This window comes from Delphinapterus leucas, chromosome 1 (genome assembly GCF_059928025.1).
Source record: "Delphinapterus leucas isolate spDelLeu-1000000601 "Yukka" chromosome 1, BTC_Dleu_Yukka2, whole genome shotgun sequence".
NCBI classification, from domain to species: Eukaryota; Metazoa; Chordata; class Mammalia; order Artiodactyla; family Monodontidae; genus Delphinapterus; species Delphinapterus leucas.
The window spans coordinates 75,241,755-75,261,059 of NC_143129.1; the positions used below are offsets into that span (position 1 = coordinate 75,241,755).

The 19,305-nt window shown below is 37.8% G+C and overlaps 1 protein-coding gene and 1 pseudogene across 1 annotated transcript; both read left to right on the top strand.

Moving 5' to 3' along the window:
- The first annotated feature begins 709 nt into the window (after positions 1–709).
- Positions 710–4,151, top strand: LOC111167138 (olfactory receptor 10J5-like). The gene is given in 1 exon segment (XM_089913084.1): positions 710–4,151. A coding segment is annotated over 1 exon segment (900 nt). The 5' UTR covers positions 710–3,233; the 3' UTR covers positions 4,134–4,151.
- A 10,938-nt stretch (positions 4,152–15,089) lies between these two features.
- LOC149750595 (ATP synthase F(0) complex subunit j, mitochondrial pseudogene) lies at positions 15,090–18,999 on the top strand (annotated as a pseudogene).
- The last annotated feature ends 306 nt before the right edge of the window (positions 19,000–19,305 follow it).

The window sequence follows — 19,305 nt, forward strand, 5'->3', positions numbered from 1 at the left end:
TGTTTGTTTTCTTGCAGTATAGAATAAAATTATATTTTCTAGAGTGTCCTATAAATGGAATTACACTGTATGCGCTCTTTTGTATCTAACTTCTTTGATTCATTATAATGTTTTAAAAGATCTGTTATGTTGTTTGTATTAGTAATCTGTTCCTTTTATTGCTGAGCAGTATTTTGTTACACAGATACACCATAAACATTCGAGTTGTTTCCAGTTTCTGGCTTTTAGGAATAAAGCTGCTAGGAACATTCATGTACAGGTCTCTGTGTGGACACGTGTTTTAATTTCTCTTGTGTGAATACTTAGCAAAAATATTGAATCATGGGATAAGCATATATTTACCTTTCTAAAAATATGCCAAACAGTTTTACAGATTGGTTGTACCATTTTACATGGCCACCATCAATGTTTAAGAGTTCCAGTTCTTTCAGTTCCCTGACAATATTAGGTCTTGTTTTAAATTTTAGCCATTTGAGTGAGTGTATAGTGGCATCTCATGGTGTTATTTTACATTACTCTGGTGGCTAATGATGTTATGATGTTGAGTATCCTTTCATGCACTTATTGACCATTTGTATATCTTCTTATGTAAAATGTCTGTTTAAATATTTTTCCAATTTCAAAAATACGTCTTAGTATTGAGTTGTAAGAATTCTTTACATATATCTAAACTTTTATTCAGAATATATATTGTGCATATTTTCTCCCAGTCTGTGGCTTTCCTTTTCATTTTTCTAACAATGTCTATTGAAGAATAGAAGCTTTATTTTGATGAAGTTCAATCTGTGATTTTGTCCTTTTATAGTTTATGCTTTTTATTTTGTATCTAGGAACTTTGCTCATTCCAAGGTCATGATTTTATCACATTTTTGTCTAGAATTTTTAGTTTTAACTTTTATATTTATGTCTTTGATTCATGTTGAGTTGTTATTTTGTGTATGGCATGAGGTAAAGTTTGAGGTTTACTTTTTTTCCATCTAGATATCCAGTTGTTCCAGCAACATTTGTTGAAAATACTATTATTGAGATACTTTAGAACTTTATAAAAAATCAATTGATCGTATATGTGTGGATTATTTTTGGACTGTGTTTTGTTTCATTGATCTGTATGTCTGTCCTTACACCAATACCATGCTGCCTTGATTACTGTAGTCTTCAACTGCAGTAGTGTAAGTTCTTTAACTTTAAAAACTTTTTTGATATTGCTGTGGCATTCTTGGTTCTTTGCATTTCCATATACATTTTAGAATGGGCGTATGTTTTATTATCCTGACTAGAGGATTTGGTATCCTAATCTTATGAGGGTCATTGTGAATCCAGAAAATGGAATAGACAGTAGACATTATTTAAGGAAGAATTCCATTGAATGTGATTATGAGGTAGATATGACTTCAAAATGCTGACCTTGATTGACTGGAATATGGGTGAGGTCATCGAGGAAGACAGAGAAGTTGAGATGGAGAGGCTTTTCCAAATCTAAGAGGGTAGATGTTTAGTTTTTGAAAAAATAAAATTTATTATGTCAGCAAGACCCACAAGTAGAGAAGTCCAGAGGAAGGTACATCATAGACTTGGAGAAAAGACTGTTGATGGAAATAGAGATTTGAGAGCAATTAATTTAGAAATTATAACTGAAAAAATTGAGGAGAGCGTGGAGAGAAAATAGCAAGGGCCAAGGATTGACCAAAGAACAACATTTCCAACTACAATATAGGTGAAATGAGCAGCTTCATGGAAGAGAACTGAGTGCTGAGAAAAGAGAAAAAATAGTGTGGTGTCATGGAAACCAAGGTCAGAGAATATTTCCAGGAGGCAGGGTTTTCAGAAGTGTAAAATGAATCAGAAGGACGAGAGAAAGAGGAAAAAGCAAAGTCTGACAGTTTTAGCAGTGAAGACTTCTTTGACATTTGAGAGAACAGTTTTGTGGGAGGGACCGTGATGAAGCCAGCTTTCAGGGAATTATGGGGGGGTAGGAGAGGAAGTCTATTTCAGTAATTCTGAAAATGAAAGGAAGGAGAACAATGGAATGGTCACCGTAGAGAACCACAGGATCAGATGTATGCTGTCCACACAGGTTGTGTACTCTTGCTTTTCAACAGAGGGGACTAGTGCACTCTGTTTCTTGTAATTATATCAAATTCTGTGTTCACCAGATTTTTAAAAATAGATAGCTAGTGGGAACCTGCTGTATAGCACAGGGAGCTCAGCTCAGTGCTCTGTGGTGACCTAGATCGAAGGGGGGGAGGGAGGTCCAAGAGGGAGGGAATATAGGTATGCATATAGCTGATTCACTTCATTGTACAGCAGAAACTAACACAACATTGTAAAGCAGTTTTACTCCAATTAAAAAAAAATTGGTAGGCCAGTTCAGCTCCAAGTAGCTGGCAGACTCCTTTCTCCTCCTCTCTCAACTCTGGTACTTACATTCCCTTGTCCACACCTTGAATTGTCCTAATCCTTTCCTATCACAGTGGAAACTAAACAATGTTCTCCCAATTACCCAACTCTTTTCCTGACTTCGTTCTTAAAAGTACTACTGGAGTCAGCAAAAATGATTACTGTGGCGGGACTTGAGTGAACTCTTTCAGTAGAGTGATCACAACAGAAGTTGTTCTGTAGTTGTTTTTTGAGGGTGTGGTGACATATTTGGACCACATTCTCTCTCTGAAATGAGGTTTCTAGATTCAGAACTCAACTGAAATACTGTGTAAAAGTTCTTGGTGGCCCTGTCACCAGATCCAGGGACTGCTTATCACAGTTCGTCATCTTCAAGTCTACTTCCTTCTGCTATATCCCCCTCAAAACTCTCACTTTTATCATTTTCTTGACATGCACTTTATTAGTGAGCCCTTTGTTCCTAGAGTTTGTTTTAAGTGGTGGATATCATTACTGATAGGGACACAGAGCATGACTCTTTCCTGGCTGTTCTCTTCCCCTTCCTAACATCACTATGATGTGTGTGTGGTGAGCATTTGCTTGGAAGTCTTCATGCACAGGGGAAGTTTGCTCCATCGTGATCATGTTCACATGTATAAGACCCAAAGAGACAAAAGTAGTTATCTTTCTTTCTGTGCCAGGGATATACGTGTGAGCTTGTTGGTCACAAGGGGGGAACTGGACTCACTTTCTCAGTTCAGCTGTCATTGTCCCTTGCTGTGAAGTCCAGTTGCTGATGGGAATTTTCCCCTTGATGACTGCTTCCTTTTATTGCTTTAGGGCACTGATATAGTGGAATGCAGAGAAAGAGCTTCACAGAAGTGGCAGAATTCATCTTCCTGGGTTTCTCTATCTTTGGAAAGCACCAGATAACCCTCTTTGTGGTTTTCCTTACCATCTCCATTTTCACTCTGGCTGGGAACATCATCACTGTGACCATCATTCGTGTTGATCTTCACCACCACATACCCATGTACTTCTTCCTGAGCATGCTGGCTAGTTCTGAGACCGTGTACACATTGGTCATCGTCCCACGAGTGCTTTCTGGTCTTATTTTTCATAACCAGCCTATCTCCTTGTAAGACTGTGCAACCCAGATGTTCTTTTCTGTCATCTTGGCCACTAATAATTGCTTCTTGATCACATCTATGGGCTATGACCGCTATGTGGTCACCTGCAAGCCCCTGAGGTACACAGTCCTCATGAACAAAGGAGTGTGTGCTAGGTTAGTCTGTGTGTCCTTTGGCACTGTTCTGGTTATGGCAGTTCTCCATATAATGGCCATGTTCCATTCGCCCTTCTGTGGCATTTACCCAGTCATGAAACTTTTTAGCATTGATACCACTATCAATGAGATTATCAATTATGGTGTAAGTTCATATGTGATTTTTGTTCCTGTGGGCCTGTTTTTCCCCTCCTATATCCTCATTATCTCTTCCATCCTTAAGTTACCTTCAACCAAGGGCTGGAAGAAGACCTTTGCCACGTGTGCCTCCCACCTCACTGCAGTCATGGTCCACTATGGCTGTGCCTCAATTGCCTACCTCAAGCCCAAGTCAGAAAATGAAATAGAAAAATATCTTCTCTCTGTGACCTACACCATCATCACTCCTCTGCTGAACCCTGTTGTTTACAGTCTGAGGAACAAGGAGGTCAAGGATGCCCTATGCAGAGCTGTGAGCAGAAACATTTCTTAACAGATTGAATTGTTTTGTCAGGAGAACTTTGGTCCAGTGTAATGTGTGTCTACTCACAAACATGCCATGATTCACAAGTTCATCAAATACAATGTTTGTGGAGAATAATGTCAAAGAGTTGAAATGCTTTTCCTTCTCATGCTCTAAGGGCAAAGCAGAAAGCAAGGTTTTTGCTCTGTCAAATTTTGTTACCAGATACAAGAATCATTCCAAGCCAGATTAAGACTACTCGTTTCTGTGCCTGAGGAGTTCTGCTTGCAAACCTCTTTTGGCCCTCACTTTACCTGGCTGTTCTCAGACAGTCAAATCCTTGACCTAGTCTGGTAAGGAGAAGTGGAGAAAAGGCAGTTGGAACAGATGTGAAAGAGGTCTTAGGAAATGAAGCTGCAGAGACAGCCTGAGGATGGCTTTCATCCTCAGAAGTTAAATCATTTACCCCGTGACAGTCATTTCAGAAACGATTTTCTTAATTCTTGCTGATTGAAGAATGAACAGCCTCAGCAAAAAGGGTCATTTCTTTCATTATCCAGCCATGTTAGCTCCTTAGCTAGTATTCATTTCTGTGTGTCTCCCTTCCTTCTTTGCAATCAAGGTAAAAATTTCTGTCATTCCTAGAGGCTAAGCTGGGAGAGAATGTATTGGTGGCTGTTCTCTGTAACTGCACTTTTATCCAGATGCACTTGTTATAAACACACTTCTTTTTTCAGCCTATGGAAGCCTTTCAGATTTAAAACTTCTATGTAGTAACTGCAGTGACATTGAAGTAGTTGTCTTAGATACTGGCTATTCTGATTGCAGAGTCTAAGGCAAATGTCATTGAATTCCCTTCTGTCAGCAACAGTGCAAACTTATCCTTCTCCCAATAAAATTTATATCAAAATAAGCATATTCATGCTATGTTATTTTATATCCTTAATGAGGAAGATTGTGGGAATATATATATATATATATATATTTTTTTTTTTTTTTGTGGTACGCGGGCTTCTCACTGTTGTGGCCTCTCCCGTTGCGGAGCACAGGCTCCGGACACGCAGGCTCAGCCGCCATGGCTCACAGGCCCAGCCGCTCCACGGCATGTGGGATCTTCCCGGACCGGGGCACGAACCTGTTTCCCTTGCATCAGCAGGCGGACTCTCAACCACTACGCCACCAGGGAAGACCGGGAATATATTTTTAATAGACTTTTCTTTTTGTAAATTTATTTAATTTATTTATTTTTGGCTGCATTGGGTCTTTGTTGTTGCGCGTGGGCTTTCTCTAGTTGGTGTGAACAGGGGCTACTCTTTGTTTCGGTGCGTGGGCTTCTCATTGTGGTGGCTTCTCTTGTTGCGGAGCACAGGATCTAGAGCTCAGGCTTCAATAGCTGTAGCATGCAGGCTCAGTAGTTGTGGCGCATGGGCTTAGTTGCTCAGCGGCATGTGGGATCTTCTTGGACCAGGGCTCGAAACTATGTCCCCTGCCTTGATAGGTGGATTCTTAACCATTGCACCACCAGTGAAGTCCATGTGGGAATATTTTTTGTGGATCTTACTACTAGTTTATCTCTGCTCTGAGACAGAGCTGGAAGATACCAAGAGACACTGATATGGCAACATGTCTTTTCACACACTTCCATTGTGATTCCATCCCCAGGGTAGTTCCTGTCCCTTACTTTCCAGTTTTATTTTTTTGTTCTGAACCACAGAAATAGTATTGCTGCATCTTCTAGGTGACCTGTAATTTACTCTCTGTTCCACAGATCCTGATGTGAGGAGGTCAACAGGGCTGGGGTTCTTTGTCCAGTGTCCCTCGTTGCAGGCTCTCACAGTTGGGTGACATCATAGCTGATGTCAGAGTCTCGTGATAAACATCGCTGGGTATCCCTCTAGGAGAGGTATCTCAACCTGAGGTTCATAGTGCCTTGAGGAGTAGTGTTTGGAAGGGCTTAGAGGGGTTTTGAACTTTATGGAATTATTTACTAGATTTTGTGCACAAGTACGAATGTGTCATTTTCATCATATTCTCAAAGAATTTTCTCTGGTATAAGTATTTCTTCCCTCAAATCCTAGCAGAAATATACCACAGAATCCAATTTTCTTCTTTTATAGATCATTTGCTTCCATAATTTCCTTAAACTCTCTTAGAGAAGCACTCTTTGACCCTGTCCACTTTTGCCTATGTGGGCACTGCTATTTTTCATTAAGTTGGGGAAATAGAAGGTGTGTGTGGTTCTCAGCTGGGAGGATGAGGGATAATGGGGGGTGGAGAGATATCAGAAGGCACATGTGGTCTTCTGTGTTGAAAGTTCTCTGGCCTTCTCCCATCCCGTCCCCTCCATTCCCTAAGCGTTTAAATATCATTCTTGCCCCTCCCCCTCACACCTCATGCATGAGTGAATTGCCCACTAATGTTAGTTGTTTTACACACTTTGCATGACTTTAGACTCACTGGAGGGAGCAGCTCCTACAGGAGAAGTGCAACAAATAGTGCAAAAGTGGGTAGGCCTATGTGGTCTCATATCCTTCCAGTACAATGAATCAGGAACAGTGAATCGTTTTATTGCTCTCTCCTGTAATTATGCATGTTACTTAGATTGCTCGTTAATGTGGGGGCTATCTTCATTATCTTCTTTCTTTTTGTTATAATTCTCTAATGTCTCGCTCTACCCATATTTCTTCATCTTGCTTCTCTTGTGCATTGCAAATACCTCTTTTCTTTTAGCACTTTTTTTTTGTTTATCTCTTCTGTGCATCAGAAAAATAACCATAATGTCAGTTATTTATTCAGTCTATGTATATTTCTCAAGCACTGTGTGTTAAGCAGTTAACTAGCTGTGGGGTTACAGTAACGAGTAATGCAGGGACTCTGTTTCAAGTTATTCACAGTCTGATGGGGAAGACAGACAAAATAGCAAAGAATACCAAAACTTGCTATAGGCATACGTACAGGATTGTTGTTTGGGGTCAGGAGTGTTGTGCAAAAAAGAGAACTGGTCAAATCTATTTAGAAGGTCAGAAAATAATTCAGAGAAGTGATATTTAATTAACTTTTTGTGGCATTGGGTCAACTGAAGTCTGGGGGAGGGATGAGGGAGGACAGTCAAGGGAAAGAAAAGAGCCTGAGCAGAGACACACAAGCCTGAAAAAGCTAGATGTACTAGCAGGTGGGTATTATTCATCTCTGTATGCCCATTGCTGTATTGAATATTAGCTTGGCAAATAATAGGTACTTAATAAACCTTTGGAAAGATGAATGTGTGAACAAATATTAAGTATAAGGTCTTGTCCAGGAATTTCCAGTTTTTTGTTTGGATAGACATATCATATCATATTCCCTCTGCCTGCCATATAGACTTCCCTCACCTAAAGTAAACTAACAGAAAATGACAAAATAGAGGTGACAACCTTGGGAGCATAGTTGAAATTACTTTTCCCCATTGCAGGATTGCCTATAAGCAGTTCTCACTTGTTCCATAAGCTCAGTTGACATTCATGCATTTTTGTTAATTAGTCACTTAAAACTGGGCTGGAGGAAAAAAATCCTTCTTTGGAAGGAAACTGGATTAATACTAGGTTAGTATGTTTTAGCCATAACCAGAAAAATAACAGACTTGAAACTGATTGCTTGATAGCTTGACATATAAAACCAAGAGTTAAGATAGTTTAATACTTAACCTTTTAGAAAAAAAAATGTGAAACAGACTATTACAGATCTTAAACATTCTGAAATAGGATTTTCACAGTGTTGACTTTGTAGCTTCTTTAGAGAAAAACCAGTTTCACCTGATATCCTTTCACACTCCCTACTTGCAATGCATGATGGATTAGAGAATATAGTTGCAGCCCTACCGACAATAAGTAGAATAAAACATTTTCTTACTGAGTATAAATGTTTCCAGGAGGAGAGAGGAGGGAGGTAGGCAGGAGGGATAATATTAAGCCATATTAAGATAGGAAGTAAGTGACCCACAGGGCTTAATTTTTAAAAAGCATATTTAAAACGTGCATGATCCCAGATCAGTTTTGATGCTGCTGCTAAATGAAGTATGTACACATGTGTGGTAGTGTATGTGTTCGTGCGTGTGTGTGTAAGTATGCACATATATTTTTGTGAGGGGAGAGATAACATTTGGGAGTTTTAGATGTGATGAATGCCATGGTCAAAGGTATTGATAATAATGCTTTATTTGAATTATTTTATAACTATCCCTAATATTTATGTAACTCTTTACAGTTCACAAAGGTCTTTCACATTCATGACCTCATTTTATACTAACAGCACTGTGTAAGATAAATATTACTACCTCATTTTCAGAGAAATACACTGGGGGTAGATTAAGGGACGTTCCTAAGGGCACATACACAATTAGAGATAGAAGTAGGGCTAAAAATGGAGCCTCAGTTACAGATCTATTAATCCTAAATTCCATGCTCTTTCTGTTACTCCATCCATATGTACAAACACACACACAATTTATTCTAATCAGGGAATTTACACGCTCAAACACACAATTTATTCTAATCAGGGAATAAGGTATGATGAATGAGTAAACTTTATGTTTTAGATACTGGAGCTTCATTTCAGTCAGTATTGATAGACTGTTACTGAAATGTTCTGTTTTCATTCCTGCCTTTGTAAACAAAGTATATTGAACCTCATGAATATATTTCTTTAAATGTTTACCATAAGCATTTAAAATTACCTTGTATTGTGGTTCATTGATATTGTCGGTTGAAACTGAGCTTATGTTAGAGTCTTTGAGTTAACAGAGTTAAATGACCCACATATTACAGTATTTTGTGAATTTTGTGTTAGCATTGAATGATTTCTGACTTTTTAAATGATTCATTTTGTTACGTCAACAAATATGACACGCATATCCACTCTGAGTATCAGGCACTGGGTTAGGCACTAGATGCAGAGATAAGACCTGAGCCTTGCTCTTGAGTAGCTCACAATCTGCTTGCAGCCAATTTCATTAGAGTGCGATTAGTGCTATACACAGAGTACCGTGTAACCCCAAGAAAGAAAATGACATGACTCAGTTGGTGACTTCATCTGTTCATGTATTGGAAGATTCAGGTCAAGGTGAATGAATTTAGCAAGTCCAAACACTGTGCTGTTGGGAGACTTCCTGACATTGTGCCTACTCAAAGATGGCAAGTGCACCAAGATTAATGAATCCAAGTATTTCTATAATGTATCCTCCACAATGCCCAGTATACAATTAAATGCTCAACATTGGAATAAACAGAAAAATATGACCCATAATCAAGAGAAAGATAGTCTGTATAAGTTAACCTTAAGATGGCCCAAATTAGTAGTCAGGGACTTAAAAGCAGGTAGTATACATAGGTTCAAAGATTTACAGGAAACCATGCTCTTAATGAACAAACAGATGTGGAATCTCAGTTAAGAAATGAGAGCTGTAATAAGAAGGAAATTGAATTTATAGAACTGAAAATTAAAATATTTGAAATGAAGTATTTACTAATCTTCTTAACAGAAAATTGTAATTGGTAAAAGACAGGGTCAATTAACTTGAAGATCAAATTCAATAATTTCTATTGATCTAAGAACAGAAAAGAAATGAATGAAAAGTCTCAATGATTCATGCAACAATACAAGAATTCTAATGTCCATGTAATTGGAGTCTCAGAGAGTAGAATGTGTCACAAAAATATCCAGAGATTCATTGGCCAAATTAGTGAGAAATATAAACTAACAAATCCAAGAATCTCAGTGAATCCCAAACAGGATAAATAAAAAGAATCAAATCTATATACATCAGAGCTGAATCTTTAAAAATCAAAGATAAAGAAATCTTGAGGGCTTCCCTGGTGGCACAGTGGTTGGGAATCCACCTGCCAATGCAGGCGACACAGGTTTGAGCCCTGGTCTGGGAAGATCCCACATGCCATGGAGCAACTAAGCCCGTGTGCCACAACTACTTAGCCTGCACTCTAGAGCCCATGAGCCACAACTACTGAGTCCATGCGCCACAACTATTGAAGCCCGTGTGCCTAGAGACCGTGCTCCACAACAAGAGAGGCCACCGCAATGAGAAGACTGTGGACCGCAACAAAGGGCAGCCCCCGCTCACTGCAACTAGAGAAAGCCTGCAGGCAGCAACGAAGACGCAACGCAGCCAAAAATAAATAAATTAATTAATTAATTAAAAAAAAAAAAGAAGTCTTGAAAGTCACCAGGTTAAAGTGGTAAATTACATGCAAGGGAACAATGATTTCACTGACTTCTAATTGAAAACAATAGACACCAGAAAACAGTTGAGTGACGTTTTTAGTGTTAAGTCAGAATTCTATATCCAGTAAAAAATATCATTCAAAAATTACATATATATGTGAAATAAAGATATTTTCAGGTAAGTGAAAATTGAGGTAATTATACACTACCAGAAATGCTAAAGGAACTTCTTAAGACTGAAGGGATATGACACCAGATGCAAGCTATAGATATATAAAGAGGAATGAAGATCACTATGGATATATAAAGAGGAATGAAGATATGTTAATATGTGAGTAAACAAAGGTATCTTATTTTTCTTTCAGTTGTTTTAAAGAATATATTATAATTTAAAGAAAATATTATGACATAGTATTGTGAGGCTTATAACATATATAGATGTCATATACGTGACAACTATAGCATAAAGAAAGAGGTAAATATAACTATATTGTATAAGATGCCTTTGTTTAACAAGAAGTGGTACAATTTTAACTAAGAAAGATTGTAATAAGTTAAGAATGCATACCCATAGAACAATAATGAAAAGAATAATGCAATGAGGTATACCTATGAAGGCAGTACAGAAATAAAATAGAATACTAAAAATATTTAAGTATTTTAATATTTAAGAAGTATATTAATATTTAAGAAGGAATAAAGAAACAGAGGAACAGCTAACAAATGAGACAAATAGAAAAAAGAGTAAAAGAGTAGACTGAAATTCAATGGTATTGAGAACTGTATTCAACCTAGGTATATGGTTGACCCTTCAGTGATATGGAGGTTAAGGGTGCTCACAACACACCCATACTACCCCCATCCCAGCAGTCGAAAATCCACATATAACTTTACAGTTGACACTTTGTATCTGTGGTTCTGCATTTGTGAATTCAACCAACCTCAGATTGTAAACATAGTAATATATGTATTGAAAAAAATTCATCTATAAGTATACCTGTGCAGTTCAAACCTGTGTTCAAGGGTCACCTGTACTAAACATGTCAGTGAAAAGGCAGATGTTGTCAGAATGGATAAAAACAAGCAAGACTCAACTATACACTATTTAAAAGAGAAATTTGACAAAAATACACAGATAAATTGAAAGAAAAAGTGTAGGGAAAGATATACCATGCAAACTCTAATTGTACTGAAGGGGTTATATCTTCTAGAACTTCTTTAGTAATTTCTGGTAGTGTAGAAATTATCCCAATTTTCACTTATCTTAAAATGTCTTTACTTTCACCTTCATTTTTCATTAATTCAGACAAAGTAGACTTCAAAGCAAGAAATATTATCATAAATAAAATGGGATATTTTATTAAAATAAAAAGCTAATTCATCAGTAAGGCATGACAATCTTAAATATACATGCTCCTAGTAATAGAGTTCTAAAATAAATAAAACAAAAACTAAGTTAAAGAGAGAAATAGATAAATTTACAATTCTGATTGGGGATTTCAATACTTGCTTAGCAATTGATTGAATGAGTAGACAGTAAATAAGCATATAAAACAGCTGTTCCACGTTTTACCATGTTTGACCTTTTGATATTTATAGAATCTTCCAACCAACAACAGCAGAATACACTCTTTATTCAAGTGCACATGGAAGCAAGAGTGGACATATGAATCATAAGACTCAATATATTTATAAGGATTGGAATAATAAAAAGTATGTTCTCTGACCATAGTGGAATTCAATTCTAAATCAAACAAAAAAAATCTGGGAAAAACATTTAGAAATTAACACACAGCCTAAAAACTGATGGGTTAAAGAATAGATTATAAGGGAAATTGGAAAATATTTGGAATTGAATAGAAATTAAGATGTAAGATATTAAAACTTGTGAGATTCAGCTAAAGCAGTGCTTAGAAAATATGATTGCTTAGTGTAAAAAGAAGTGTTATCAGTCATGGTCCATTCAGGAGATAGAAATCACACAGCAATTTGAATAATGAAAGTTTAATATAATGGATTAATTGTAACATGGGATTACTGTTGGTTCAGTGATGTGTGCGGTCACAAATGGCCAGGTGACCATCTCACCTTCTAATTAAATTTAATTATTTCTGTCCCATTCCCTGGTTAGAAATATTTTGCCCATGAGAACTAAGACCAGTGGAGCTAAGGATGCTGGGACAGGAAGAAAAATCCTGCAAGTGAGTTATTAGGTGAAATGGGAGTAAAAGGAGCCATTACCACTTCCACCCCTTAACTCCTGGACCCATGAATTCTGGCTATATAATTGTCCAATTCAGAACATACACTGATTTAAAACAGAACACTATCATTTTAAGATATCTCAAAGCTGGTGGAGTAACTGAGTCATTAGTAAGCCATTCATCTTTCAAATACATCAGCTATTTCTGGATAATGGAATATGCTGTAAGACTAGTTAATTCCATAAGCATGAGTCCATTGCTGTACTTCCTGTATTGTGAAATGAATTCCTTTACCAGATGCAATGCTACAGGGAATGCCATGATGGTGGTTAAGGCATTCTGAGTGTCCACAGGCAGTAGGACTGGCAGAAAGCATTACGGGTAGGGAAAGCAAATCCGTTTTCAGAATTTGTGTCTATGCCAGCAAAGACAGATTTCTGCCCCTTCCATGATGAAAGAGGTCCATTATCATTACCCTGCCACCAGGCTGTTTCTTAACAAGAAATGATGTCATATTTAGCGGTTATTATTGGTTGCTGCCTTTGGCAGATTGGGTGCTCAACAATGATGTTATCCAGGTCAGCTTTGATAAGGGGAAGTCCATATTGTTGAGCCTAAATATAGGTTTCATCTCTGCTAACATGGCCATTTTGTTCATGGGAGCCTTTGAACAAACATTAAGGTAGCTGGGGAGAAAGGCTGATTGACATCTATAGTGCATGTCATTTTGTCCATATGACCCCTATAAGCCATCATTTTGATTGATGAGCCATAGTGAGATTTTGGGTACCAAAATGTTAGCATAAATTTTGGGCCAGTGTCAAGTAATCCTTGAAAGGTCTTGGTATTTCCTATTACTTGGTGAAGGCACTCTAGTATATGGGTATAGGTCCCTTTGGGGGAAGGTTTGGTGGAAGATTTACAGTGTGTGTTTGTATTAATGATGCAGGGTACTTCCTCAAGGAGACTTGGCCTCCCTTTCAGTAAAGGGACTCTTGATCTTTGAATTGACATAGGTTTGGAAACTGGTTGATAGACTGTGATGCTCCACTGTGTTGACTCAAATCAGGTAATAGGTGTAGTGTTAGCTCTGGTCTCACACACAGTGGATCAGTTGGTTCAGGGACCTACCCGGTCATTATTTCCTCAGTTCTCTAATGTAAAATTAGAATAGACATGCTCAGTAACTGGTAGAATTCCCCACAGTGGCTCCCTGACATACAGGCCATATGGTAGGAAGTGTTAAGTGGAAGCCCCTAGAATTTCCTCCCCCTCTCAAGATAGTAAATGATAAGCAATATCACATTACTGTGGGAATTGTAGAGATGAATGGTACCATAAACGACTTGAAAAAGCAGGGGTGATAATACCCATCACATCCCTATTTAATTCCTCCAGTTTGGCCTGTGAATAAGTCAGATGTGTATTGGAAAATGACTGTGGGCTATTGTAAACTTAATCAGATTGTAATGTCAGTTGCTGTTGCTGTCCCAGATGTAGTGTTGTTACTGGAGCAAATCCACATAGCATGTCACACTTGGTAAGTAGCTGTTGACCTGGATAACTTTTTCTCCATACAAATTTTAAGTACAATCAGAAGCAGTTGCTTTTACCTGGCAGTGCCAGTAGTGTATTTTCAGTCTTGTTTTAGGGCTATGACAATTCTACTGCTCCCTGTCATAATATAGACCACAGAAATCTTGTTTGTCATGACATTTCATAGAATATCACATGTACTAGTGTATTGATGACATTGTGCAAATTGGATCTGTTGAACAGAAAGTAGCAATTACTTTGTTGCCTTCATAAGTATAAGAGGGTAAGTTATAATTCTATACCAGTCAAGGCCCAATTAGAAAAATGTCACTCGGTAATTTGAATAGGGAGTTTAATATAAAGAATTAGTAGGTATAACAAGGAACTGGAGCAATAAGATATTAGATAGTAATTAAGATAATTCTAAATAATACAAGAATAGCAGATACAAGGAACAGATACTATCCCTAGGGCTAAGATAGAATATTGTGGGAAATAAATTTTCTCTAGATTTTTTTAGTGATCCTATAAAAACCTCAGTTTCCTGAGCCATGGAAATGCATACACTATCAGAGTAGAAGGTTTGCTTTCATTTCTCCTAGGAACATTTTACTCCTTACAATGAAGATTAGGTCTGACACCATTTGTTTCTTTGATGGTGGAGCTAATTGCTTCCATACAATAAGCTTCTCTTATCTCCCCAAGAGCTATAAGGTTCCATTTCTGGTAAGGCACCTAAGTTGTAGCATTATCTCTCTGCTTGTTTACATTTCAGAAGGGGTGGAACCTGGAGCCATGAAGAAATTTCTAGGTTGTAAAAGCCATAGACGCTCTATTATCTTCTTTATGGAAAGATGTATTTGCATAACAAAAGATTAGAGTAAGGATTCTTTGCATCCTGTCTCCAAGGAGACTCTCTCAGAAGGAGAGAGAGAAAAATAATCTCTTTCCTCTGTATAAATGAAAGACATTTATATTTCTCCATCTCTTGCATACAGAATGGTCCTGCCACTTGTGTAGGATACATTTTCCATCTGGTTCTTATCATATCACTTTGCAGGGTTGCAAATGAGGAGAGACTAATGATCCAATGTCATTCTGACTGTTGATTGTGTGGTGAGCATAATAAGAAATCTGCTGATTCAGAACCCTCATGTGTGCATTCAGGAAAATTTAATAAAGATGAATGTTAAAAACTCAACAAACACCTGAGGAAGAGACAACCCTTCCTGCATAAGGACTAATGTCCAGACCTTATTGGAGAGGGCACAGCCTCAACCCACTGTATGACAGAGACATTGCAATGTGCCATGCTGGGAGAACTTGGTGGAAATCCACACTTTGGAATGTGCCAGAAATTTGCCCTCTAGTGTACTGGGGAAAGCTATTCTGAAGGTAGTATCTTGCTGGAAATACTTTATTATGCAAAGAAGGATGTTGAGGAAAATTGCTTATTTTGCGGTGCTATTGATTGCCATGCACTGCAGAGCTGGATGTTGGAATATCTGCCCATGTTGCAGGAACTTGCTGCTGGTGAAGCCAAGTCATGCTGAAGAAAACTGCCAAATGGAGCATAATGGAAATGGAAAGTCCCTTCTTCCTGCAGTGTGTCTAATAGTGCTCTGAAATGACAAAGCTTAACATTGTACCAGTTGTCAAGGGCCCAGCTCAGTTTCTTTAGAGCAAGCAATGAAGGCAAATTTGAAGTTGAAGGGCAATAAATTGATAAATGGCACACAAAGAAAAGTGTAACATCAATTATATATTGCTCCTTCCACTCAGGAAGCAGCAACTACTACGTTATTAGTCCTTTCACCATAAAAAAAATAATAATAAAGTGGGAAAAACGTATGAATCAATTGTTTTCAGATTTTAGACAATAGGCAGTGAAAGACTGTGATTCTGGAGAGAATAAAAACACAAAAGTTAAGCTCCATGATTGCCCTGAGCTTTTGCTTAGAGGCTCTTTGCAAAACATGGCATAGGGAAGTAGAGTTTAAGCATGAGCTGAGGAGACAAATGTTGAAATTTAGAGATGGCAATGTGGCTGGAACTTGTGGGGCAGAGTAGCAGAGAAGAGGAAGCTGAACAAAATAAAACCTGCAGAACTATGCATAAGCATCTCTTGGTCTTTTGTAGAATACTAAGGTATGCGTATGTGGAGCCAGGCATTAGAAGGCTGGCATATAACTATTATGGGGAAATGTGAGCTAAACAGAGGTTCTGATGTTTACATTTGGCTGCGAGACATTGGTGTTTGACAAACTAGAGCAGAGAAGCTTAGCTGAACGTCCTGGGCCCTCAAGTGAGACCCTAGTAAGACCATACCTAAGGAATAGAGCCACTCTAACTCTAAAGTAAAGACTGAGTCCTGCCCTATCAAACAGAGAGTTCAATCAGGTCAAGGTCAAGCTCAACAGGATCCACAAATAACCTATACACAACAGAACAATGTTCAATGCTAAAAAATGCAGCACACCACACATGAAATTCAAAATCTCCAGCATTCACTAAAAAACTACTAGGTAGGGCTTCTCTGGTGGTGCAGTGGTTGAGAGTCTGCCTGCCAATGCAGGGGACACGGGTTCATGCCCCGGTCCGGGAGGATCCCACATGCTGCGGAGTGGCTGGGCCCGTGAGCCATGGCCGCTGAGCCTGCGCATCCGGAGCCTGTGCTCTGCAATGGGAGAGGCCACAACAGTGAGAGGCCCATGTACCACAAAACAAAACAAAACAAACAAACAAAAAACTATTGCATATATGAAGAAGCAGAAAATGTCACTTATAGTCAGAAGAATATCAGAAGAAAGAGATACATACATGAAAGAGGTGATGGAATTAGCAGGCAAGAATGTTAAAACATTTACAAATATTACATATATATTCAAGGATTAAAAGAAACCATGAATATAATGAGAAGAATGAAAGATATAAAATAACAAATGTGCCTTCTAGACATAAAAGAAACACATTATCTGCAAAGAACATGTCACTGGATTAGATTAATAGCAGATTAGGAACTGTAGAAGAAAAGATAATTTAACTTGAAGAAAAAGCAATAGAAATTACCAAGAAAGGAAGACATAAATAAAAGGTCAGAAACACAGTTTCAGGAACCTGTGGAAAAAAATTCAAACAACCCAATATAAAACCAATTAGAATCCCAGAAAGAAAGAATAGAGAGTGAGGAGTGCTGTAAAAATATTTGGATAAATACCAGCAGTACTATTTTAAAATGATAAAAATTTATAAACCCACATAATAGTGAAGGTCAATAAAGTGCAAGTAAGAGAAACACACACACACACACACACAAAACACATACCAAGACACAGCCAAATCACATTGCTGAAACCAATGAAGAAGAGGAAAACATCTTAAAAGCAGCAAGAGAAAAAAATTATGTATAGAGGAATGTAGAAAAAATTCAGACTTCTTAAAAACAATGCAAGTCAGAAGACAATGGAACAATATCTTTAACAAGCTAAACAAAGAAGTCTACAAACTTAAAATTTCATATTCAGAGAAAATAGATGTTTTGAGTGTTCATGAAACAATCATCAAAGTAGACCATTTTCTGGGCTTTAAAATAAGTCTTAATAAATATAAGTGGATTAAAATTATATAACATATCTTGCACGATCATGATTGAATTAAATTAGAAATAAATAAATGAATATGGAAGAATCCACAAATATTAAAAAATTAAACAACATACTTTTGAATATCTCATACATCAAAGAAGAAATCACAGGGGTAATTGGGACATATCTTAAACTGAATGAAAATGCAAGATATAAAAACTTGTATTATAGAACTAAAGCAGTTCTTAGAGTTTTATAGTTTTGAATGCTTATATTGGTAAAGAAGAAAGGTCCAGATTCAATGATCAGAGCTTCCACTTTAAGAAGCTTAAAAGGGAAGAGGAAATTAAAACCAAACTGAAAAGAAGAAAATAAATAATAAAGATGAAAACCGAAATGAATTAAATAGAAAACAAAATAAAAGAAACCAAAAGCTTTTAAAAAAATAAACAAATTTGATAAACTTCTAGTCAGACTAACCAAGAAAAAAAGTCACAATTAAAAAGGGTAGATTACTACAGATCCTGTATGTATTAAAAGGTAAAGAAAGGAAGATTATGAGAAACTTTGTGTAAATCACTTCAACCACTTACATGAAGTTGATGAAGTCTTTCAAAGTCACAGATGATCAAATTTGACCCAAGAAAAAATAGAAAATATGAGTGGTCCTGCTTTCCCAGCAGGCCCCATGCAGTGCCTGTGCACTCAGTGACCTTTCCAAGTTGTCTGTTGTGAGTTAGGGTGGCCTGAGATGCTGATCCTGTACCCGAGATGCTTCAAAGCCTTATTAAGAACGTTTAGATCCCCATGATGCCCTACTATACCCAAGTTTACCAGGAGATTTGGGTAGGAATGGGGTTGATGGGCTTCATCTTTTATAAAATCAGGAGTGCTGATAAAAGAAGTAAAGCCTTGAAAGCTTCTGGTCCTGTGCCTGCTCATGGTCATCATTAACCAGCTTTCTTTGAATGGGATGTTGGTCTGTCTATGTTGTAGGCAGGTCACAAACATGGGACATTGTGTTGACTTCTAGCAGTGCTGATGTCCTTGTGCATGAATAAATGTACCTGTGAGACCCACAAAAAGAAAAGAAAAGAAATATGAGTGGTCCTATTTTTTTTTTTTTTTTTTTTTTTGCGGTACGCGGGCCTCTCACTGTTGTGGCCTCTCCCGTTGCGGAGCACAGGCTCTGGACGCGCAGGCTCAGCGGCCATGGCTCACGGGCCCAGCCGCTCCGCGGCATGTGGGATCTTCCCGGACCGGGGCACGAACCCACGTCCCCTGCATCGGCAGGCGGACCCTCAACCACTGCGCCACCAGGGAAGCCCGGTCCTATTTTTATTAAATAAATTAAATTAAATTTGATTCTCCCACAAAGAATACTCCAGGCTTCAATGGCATCACTGGTAAATTCTATCAAAGATTTACAGAACTTGTACAAATTCTTCACAGACTTCCAGATTAGGGAGGAAGTGAGAGTGTTTTTCACTTTATGAGGCCAGCTTCATTCAAATTCAAAACCAGACGGTCTTTACACATAACACACATAAAAAGATAATGAAAGAAAAATATCCCTCATAAACATACTTGCAAAAATCGTTAAGAAAATACTAGTAAATAAAATCTAACAATATGTAAATGGATCATGCACCATGAACAAGTAGG